The 8,370-nt window shown below is 60.5% G+C and overlaps 1 protein-coding gene across 1 annotated transcript; it reads right to left on the minus strand.

Moving 5' to 3' along the window:
- Positions 1-3,415: 3,415 nt before the first annotated feature.
- On the minus strand, positions 3,416-7,792 carry SYNGR3 (synaptogyrin 3). The gene is made up of 4 exons (XM_030798964.1): positions 7,515-7,792; positions 5,508-5,745; positions 4,919-5,061; positions 3,416-4,830 (listed from the first exon to the last, which is right to left on the minus strand). Exons 1-4 carry the CDS (start codon positions 7,611-7,613, stop codon positions 4,621-4,623), a joined length of 690 nt encoding a protein of 229 aa, XP_030654824.1. The 5' UTR covers positions 7,614-7,792; the 3' UTR covers positions 3,416-4,620.
- Between the last annotated feature and the right edge of the window lie 578 nt (positions 7,793-8,370).

Raw genomic sequence — 8,370 nt, forward strand, 5'->3', positions numbered from 1 at the left:
GGTGATGAAGAGCCAAAGTCAGTGGCTGCAGAGGGGCTGGGTCAGCCATGTGGTGGCATTGGCACTGCCCCCCTGAAGCTGAGGACTTGGACAGTGGGACTCAAGTACTTGTGTCCCCTGGGTGATGGCCATGCTGGGGCCGGCTAGGAGATGAGAGGCTGGGTAGGGGCCACCTGCATTCCCCCCACACCAGAGGTGCCTCACAGCTGATACCCACTTGGCAGGGGATGGTAGGTTTCTAAGCAAGACCAGCCCCACAGAAGAGTAGAGCACTCTGGGGGAACGGGCTGTTTCCTTAAGGATATTGGAAAGAACTTCTCTTTCTGGGTCTGGCCCTGTCGCCCAGCCTGGAGTGTAGTGGTGTGATCTCAGCTCAGTGCAGTCGACCTCCTGAGGCTCAGGTGATCCACCTCAGCCTCCTGAGTAGCTGGAACTACAGGTGTGCGCCACCACGCCCAGCTAATACTTTTTGTAGAGAAGGGGTCTTGCTATGTTGCTCAGGCTGGCCTTGACCTCCTGGGCTCAAACATTCCTCCTGCCTCGGCCTCCCAAAGTGCTGGTTTACAGGAATGAGCGAGCCACTGTGTTAGGCAAAAAATGACTGTTTTGAGATGGAGTTTTGCTCGTTACCCAGGCTGGAGTGCAATAGCGTGATCTCGGCTCACCACAAGCTCCGCCTCCTAGGTTCAAGCGATTCTCCTGTCTCAGCCTCCCGAGTAGCTGGGATTACAGGCATATGTCACCATGCCTGGCTAATTTTTTGTACTTTTAGTAGAGATGGGGTTTCTCCATGTTGGTCAGGCTGGTCTCAAACTCCCGACCTCAGGTGATCTGCCCACCTCAGCCTCCCAAAGTGTTGGGATTACAGGCATGAGCCACCGCCCCTGGCTAAAAAAATGACTTCTTAAGGAGCAAGAACTAGAGGAATATGAGGCAACACTTAAGTGGTGGTTGCTGTGACATGCACTGCTGCAAGCTCCACACACCTCACCACAGTAATCGTCAGCCTCCCACGCCGTAAGAACCACGATGACCCTTTTACAGAAGGAGAACCTGAGGCACAGGTTGAGAGACTTACCCAGGGTGACTGAGCTAGAAAGTGGCAAAGCCAGCATTTTGGCTCCAGAGATGGTTCTTAGCTGTACTTCACTCAACCAGGAGGTTATGAAAAAAAAAACAGTTAGAAATCCTAGGAATGAGGTTGGGTGCAGTTGCTCACGCCTCTAATCCCAGCACTTTGGGAGGCTGAGGCAGGTGGATAACCTGATGTCAAGAGTTCGAGACCAGCCTGGCCAACATGGTGAAACCCCATCTCTACTAAAAATACAAAAAATTAGCCAGGCGTAGTGGTGCATGCCTGTAATCCCAGCTGCTTGGGAGGCTGAGACACAAGAATTACTTGAGCCTGGGAGGTGGAGGTTGCAGTGAGCTGAGATCTCACCACTGCACTCCAGTCTGGGTGACAGAGTGACACTCTGTCTCAAAAATCCTAGGAATGGCCGGGCGCAGTGGCTCACGCTTGTAATCCCAGCACTTTGGGAGGCCGAGGCGGGCGGATCACGAGGTCAGGAGATCGAGACCACAGTGAAACCCCATCTCTACTAAAAATACAAAAAAGTTAGCCGGGCGTGGTGGCGGGAGCCTGTAGTCTCAGCTACTTGGAGAGGCTGAGGCAGGAGAATGGCGTGAACCCAGGAGGCGGAGCTTGCAGTGAGCCGAGACTGCACCACTGCACTCCAGCCTGGGTGACAGAGTGAGACTCGGTCTCAAAAAAAAAAAAAGAAATTCTTATCTAGACAAGGATTTACAGAAAAGAACCCTACAAATCATTACCAACAAGATAACTTATAAACAATGCAAATGGTACCATTGGCATCACATCAGCGTTATAGAATTGTTTTTGTGTGCAAAAAATTAATAAAAAAAAAAAAAGAATGCTAGGACATAAGAGTGAAACCATCAGGGTCGGACGCAGTGGCTTATGCCTGAAATCCCAGCATTTTAGGAGATGAAGATGGGAGGATCACTTGAGCTCAGGAGTTCAAGACCGGCCCAAGCAATATAAGGAGACTCCATCTCTACAAAAAACTTTAAAATTAGCTGGGCATTGTGGCACATGCCTGTGGTCCCAGCTACTCAAGAGGCTGAGCGGGGAGGATCACATGAGCCCAGGAGGTGGACGTTGCAGCCAGTAAGAGGTTAAAGTAAGCCAAGATTTCGCCACTGCACTCTAGCCTAGGCATCTGTTTGTTTATTTATTTATTTATTTATTTTTCCCTCAAAAAACAAAAAACCAGGCCGGGCGCGGTGGCTCACGCCTGTAATCCCAGCACTTTGGGAGGCCGAGGTGGGCGGATCACAAGGTCAGGAGATCGAGACCGTCCTGGCTAACACGGTGAAACCCCATCTCTACTAAAGATACAAAAAATCAGCCGGGCGCGGTGGCAGGCGCCTGTAGTCCCAGCTACGCGGGAGGCTGAGGCAGGAGAATGGCGTGAACCCCGGGGGGCGGAGCCTGCAGTGAGCCGAGACTGCGCCACTGCACTCCAGCCTGGGTGAAAGAGCGAGACTTCGTCTCAAAAAAAAAAAAAAAAAGAAAAACCAGGTTCACTCTGGGCCGGGTGTGGTGGCTCACGCCTGTAATCCCAGCACTTTGGGAGGCCAAGGTGGGCGGATCACCTGAGGTCGGGAGTTTGAGACCAGTCTGACCAAGATGGAGAAACCCCATCTCTACTAAAAATACAAAATTACCTGGGCATGGTGGTGCATGCCTGTAATCCCAGCTACTTGGGAGGCTGAGGCAGGAGAATCACTTGAACCTGGGAGGCAGAGGTTGCGGTGAACCGAGATCACGCCATTGCACTCCAGCCTGGGCAATAAGAGTGAAACTCTGTCTTAAAACAAAACAAAACAAAACAGGCTGGGCGCTGTGGCTCATGCCTATAATCCCAGCACTTTGAGAGACACCAAGGTGGGTGGATCACTTGAGGTGAGGAGTTTGAGACCAGCCTGGCCACCATGGCAAAACCCTGTCTCTACTAAAAATACAAACATTAGCCAGGCATGGTGGCAGGCGCCTGTAATCCCAGCTACTCTGGAGGCTGAGGCAGGAGAATTGCTTGAACCTGGGAGGCAGAGGTTGCCGTGAGCCGAGATTGAACCACTGCACTCCAGCTTGGGCGACAGAGTAACCTCCATCTCAAAAACAAAAAAAACAAGGGGTCTCACAGCAGTTCAGAGAACCAGACTAGTGGGATACGTGGTGGTGGGGACCTGTGGACCTGGAGCCCCCAGAGCCTGGGGGTCAGCCTGGCCTCTACCTCCCCATCCCCTCCTTTGGGGCCCTGGTGCCTCTCAGATCCCAATTCCTGGCACCAGAAGGGAAGGGGGAGAAATGATTCCAGGAGCGTCCAGGTCTCAGTCAGCTCAGTTACAGTCTTTATTGTAAAGAAGGTGCAGTCGGAACATGGGACACTGAAAATACACAATCTCTGGTCTTTCAGGAGAAGGAGAGAGTGATATATACAAAAATTGTAAACATGTTCACTTAAATATCCACACAGAATTGGTCTAGGCTACAATGTAACAAGGTTGTCACTCAACTGCATCTCCAGAGGGAGGTGTCTGTCTGATGAAATGTGGCAACCACGTTTGGTGTTGACTTAATGTGAAAAGCCAGCTTTGAGCAATGCATGAGTAGTCAGCTACGCAGAGGGACTCCAACCTGGGACTGGGCCAGGAAGCTGGATGCAGGTGGAGAGGCAGGGACTGGTCCAGGAAGCCAAGGTAAAGGGAACCACACAGGGGCCATCTGGTGGGGCACGGTGGCTGGCTGGAGCCTCTAGGCCTCTCTCCTGCTGAGGGGCTTGTCTTGCCTGGCACCCAGGCATCCTTCTCCTCTCCTGGCAAGGTCTTACTGAAGGGCTGGGACAGGGCTGGTGTCTTGGCCCACAGCTACTTGTGCCTTCCTGGCCAGAACCACCCACACCTGGGCAGGGGCCGGGGCCACAGACAGAGGAGCAGCTTGTGGAGTACTAGGAGGTGAAACCCTAAGACTGGACCATGATCACAACACTGACAGGGCCGGACTGTTCTAGGAGCCTGTGAGAGAAAGTGGAGAGTGGCTCCGGACGGGACGCACCACCATGACAGAAACGAGACAGTCACTACCCACAGGGACATGGGATGGGAACAGTGGCCAGGATCCCCAGTCTCGGGGCGAGGGTGGTGTCTTTCCCCTGCCCCCGCTTTGTCCTGGGCAGCCCCTGCACCTGATCGTAGAGGGCAGCTGGACCCCAGACCCCAGAGTGAGCAGGTGTGGCCCAAGAGGGGAATGCCTTCCCCAGGCCAGTCCATTCCAGGCCAGGGACACACGTCCTGGGCAGTGCTATCCCCTTCTAAGGACCTCAGTCCTGGGGCCAGGTGCTGAGGGACTGGGGGAACTTGGCAGGGGACAGCCCAGACACGCGAGGGTCAACCCCCTCTTGGCCCCGGATGGCCCAAAGCGGCCACCCACTCTGTCCCTGGCGCTGAGCTGGAAGGACCCAAGGGAGGTCCCGGAGACCCTAGGGCCTGCGTTGGTGGGGTGGCCTTGGAGCCCTGGTCTGTGCCTGCCAGCCGCTAGTAGGCGGGCACCTGGTACCCTTTGGGGCTGGTGTCCAGGGTCTCGGTGAAGGGCGGGCTCTGGTAGGTCTCGGTGCCCTCCACGCCGCTGCCCACCGGATAGCCGGGGTAGGCCTGGCTCGCCCCGGCGCTCAGCTGTTCGGTGGCGAAGAGTGACATGTCGGTGCCCAAGCGGAACCGCTGCAGGGCCTTCACGGTGAGCGCCACCTGCGCGGGGCGGGGTCAGCGGGGTCAGCCGGGATCAGCCGAGCGCCCGCCCCTTCGCCCCGCCCTCCCTCCCGGGCCCAGCACTCACCCAGCTGAGGATGGAGAAGAAGCTGAAGGCGATGGCGGCCCGCGCCGCGTCCCCCGCCTGCGTCGTGGCCGGCCCTGGCGCCGTGCGCTGCCACTGATTGGTGAGGAAGCAGAAGCCCACGAACCACAGGAAGGACCAGAGTCCTGCGGACAGTGCGGCGCGTCAGGGCGACGCTCCACGCGGTGGCCCACGGCGGCCTCGCCCGGAGGAGGAAAGGTCGGTGGCCCCGAGGCTTGGGGCGCCTCGCCTGGGCTCGCCGCACCTCGCGAGGTCCCGCCTCCCTCCCCTGCGCTGACCCCGCCCACCCGGGAGCGCCAGCCCCTTTCCGCGACCAGGCTCCGCCCAGACCCGGGCCCCGCCTACTACGAAGTCCCGCGGCGCTCCCCGTCCAGGCTCCGCCCCCTCCCCGCCCACCCGGGAGGCCCATTGACACTCCCTGCCTCAGTCCCCGCCCCTCGTCATGGCCACGCCAAGCTAGAAACTCCAACGGTGTTCCCTGCCCAGGCCCCGCCCCCTCCCCGCCCACCCGGGAGGCTCACCGCCCCAGCCCCCGCCCCAGGCCCCAGCTCCCCGGCCCGGCCCCGCCCACCTGAGAAGCCCAGGTCCAGCAACACCGCGCGCCGGCGGTCGCGGACGCTGCTGATCTGCTGGAAGCGCACATCGAGCAGCAGGAAGGCGGCGCAGGCGAGGAAGGCTCCGAGGCCCAGCGCGACGCCGAAGCGGCAGGCGCCCGCGTTCCCGTTGAACACGCAGCGCAGCTCGGGGCCGCTGTCGGTGTTCACGTAGCCCTCGTTGACGATGGGCCCGAAGACGGCGATGGAGAACACCTGCGTGCGGCGCGGCGCTCAGGGCCCTGCTGCGACCCGACCTCTGCGAGCCCACCTCGAGCGCCCACGCCCCTGGGCCTGTCCCTGCGTTCCCAGGCCCGTATCTGGGTGGGGGGCGGTGTCACCTCTTCCTTTCCCAAACCCTCGCGTATTTAGTAATTATCTACAACACGGGCCGTTTAGTGAGCATCTACTATGCCCAGACATTGTGTTAAACAGCCACTTTACATGCGTCCCCTCACCAAATCCTCAGAAAGTCCCCGTGGGATCGCCATTGTTCTTATTCTCTTTATAAATGGGGACATTGGGACCCCAACAGGTGAAGTGACTTGTCCGGGATCACAAGGCTGACAAAAGCCGGGGCCGATTCAAGCCAGGTACTCTGCACCGCGTGGGCCCGTGGAATCCCCTCAGAGCCCACTCAAGAGTGTGGGAACAGGAGCCTTCACCTGGGCCCGCGATTCCCAGGCAGGAGCCGGCACCGCGAAGGGGAGGTGAGAGTGGAGCGGGCAGAGCGGGGCGGGAGGGAGGGTATGGAGGCAGCGGAGCTGTTGCTCCCTGCGCGGTTGGGAACGGTCTGGCCTGTTTTCTAGCATGCAAATAGGGTGACGGGCACAGCTCATGGAGTGCTGGGACAGACATGTCCACCCAGCTTCCCGCACGTGGTGGGTACCCGAGGGATGACGGCCCCCACGTGACTGATTATTAATATCACCTGTAAGTGTTTGGGCTGAAAAGATGACACCGTTGACCTCTGGGGTTCCGTCAAACCTCAATGCCTCCTGCCCACCATTTCTGGGAGATAGGCATGAGCGGGACCGCAGTCATTTTAACCAGCGCTGCACGGGGCAGCCCTGTGTTTCCAAGAAATGACCTACAGCCTCAACCTCATCCCTTCGCTCCTTTCCCGCTCCAGCTCCGAGAGACCGAGCCGAGGGGGAAGCCGGGACATGCACTTGTCCCCAAGAGTGGGCCACAAGTCGGGACATTAGCTCGGATCAAAACGCAGCGTCCTGCCTCCCGGTCTGGTCAGAGCCACTCCGCAGGGGAGGCCAAAGCCCCTGCCCTACCGTGGGCACCGCCCTCCTCCAAGACAGGCGCCGAGGTGCGGCTGGCCCAGAGGTTGCCACCTGGACAAAACCCAGAGCTCGGCACCCAACTGCTACCTCCCCTGCCGGAGGGAAGGAGCAGCAGGGCCCTCCCAGGGACGCCCCAGTGGACTAGGCTGCTCCCAAACCTGCCTCCCACACCGCCGCCAGGAGGCCCTCCCAGCCCAGAGCCTCTCCTTCCTCAACTCACAGCTGGAACTGGGGGCCAGGGGACAGGCTCCCTGCCAAGGAGCCCAGAGGGTGTGTGTGCGGGGGAAGGGGAGGCGCTTCTCGGTTCCCGTAGCCCCCTCCTGCCTTCGGCGAATCCCGTCCCCACCCTGTCCCTGCTTCCAGGTCACGAGAACAGGAAAAACGGAGTAAGGGCTGCGGAGAGGGCCTGGAATTAAACCCGGGGAGGAGGAAGGGGTAGGGGCGACCGGCGGTGACCTCTCAAGGTCCCTCTCCGGCACCGCCGGCCCCTCCCCCGCCCGCAGGTGGGCGCGCCCTGCCCGGTGACGTCACCGCAACCTGAGTCCGGCGGGGGAGGGGCCGGCGAGGATGAGAGTGAGTGAGGTTGGGGGGCGAGAAGCAGGGGGCAGGGGGTAGGGGGCAGGGGGAGGGTAGGGGCCTGAAGGTCGCGAGGCAGGGGCGGGAGCGGGGGCCCGGGCAGGGACCACTCACCCAGGACGCGACCCGGAGCAGGGTCTGGGGCCGCCGCGCAAAGCTCACGGGGTCCAGGGCGGCCCCCGCGCGGCCCGCGCCGAAGGAGGCGCCCTCCATGGCCGGCCCGGGCGGGACGCGCGCCCCCGGCGCCTTCTGTCCGCCTGTCCGTCCGGCCGGCCCCGCCCGAGGCCGCTGCCGCTGCCGCTGATGCTGATGCTGATGCTACTGATGCTACCGACGCTGCAGCCGCTGCCGCCTCCCGGGAGCGCGCGCCGGCCGCGGCGGGGACGCGCGGGACGGGGCGGGGCCGCGCCCGCGCCCCCAGCTGGGTCCATGCGCGCGGGGCCGGGTCCCTCCTTTCCCTCCGCCGCGCCCACCTCCCATCCTCCACCCTCACCTGCCTGCCCCTGTCCCGAGATCGAGATCATCCTCAGGAACCCGCCAGCCAGGTCCCCAGGGAGCAGGGTGGGGCGCGGGCGCTGCGCGCAGACTTTGCTGTAGCCGGGAGGACAGACAGGAGGAGTCCGCTCCTCTGCGAAGGGCCCTTGGGTGAGAGAGTAAAGGGGTAGGAGGTCCATGGGCTGCAGCATCTTCCCCCAACCCACGGGAGAGGGGACCGGCTCCTTGGCCCTGGTCCCAGGAAGACCAGATGGATAATTGGGGTCTTTCTCATGGCCTCCCACTGTGCTCTAGCTGCTGTCAGCAGGTTCTAGCCTCTGGCGAGGAGGATCTGGTGGGAAGAAAGGCGTCGGCCCCAGGAGCACCTCTTGAGGGAGGGGGCAGAGCCACCGTGGCCAGCAGCCACTGGGAGTGTTGGTTTCGGTGTCTCTGCTCCTTGCCCATGGCCAGGTGCTGGTGCTCCCAATGCCCTCCC

This window comes from Nomascus leucogenys, chromosome 18 (genome assembly GCF_006542625.1).
Source record: "Nomascus leucogenys isolate Asia chromosome 18, Asia_NLE_v1, whole genome shotgun sequence".
NCBI classification, from domain to species: domain Eukaryota; kingdom Metazoa; phylum Chordata; class Mammalia; order Primates; family Hylobatidae; genus Nomascus; species Nomascus leucogenys.

What these genes read in the sequence shown, in the direction of transcription:
- SYNGR3 (XM_030798964.1), bottom strand. Translation starts at nt 7,613, where the DNA reads ATGGAGGGCGCCTCCTTCGGCGCGGGCCGCGCGGGGGCCGCCCTGGAC. An exon ending in TGCTCCGGGTCGCGTCCTGG is followed by an intron (nt 5,746 to 7,514) that starts GTGAGTGGTCCC and finishes CGCCGCACGCAG; the next exon opens with GTGTTCTCCATCGCCGTCTT. An exon ending in GCTGGACCTGGGCTTCTCAG is followed by an intron (nt 5,062 to 5,507) that starts GTGGGCGGGGCC and finishes CACTGTCCGCAG; the next exon opens with GACTCTGGTCCTTCCTGTGG.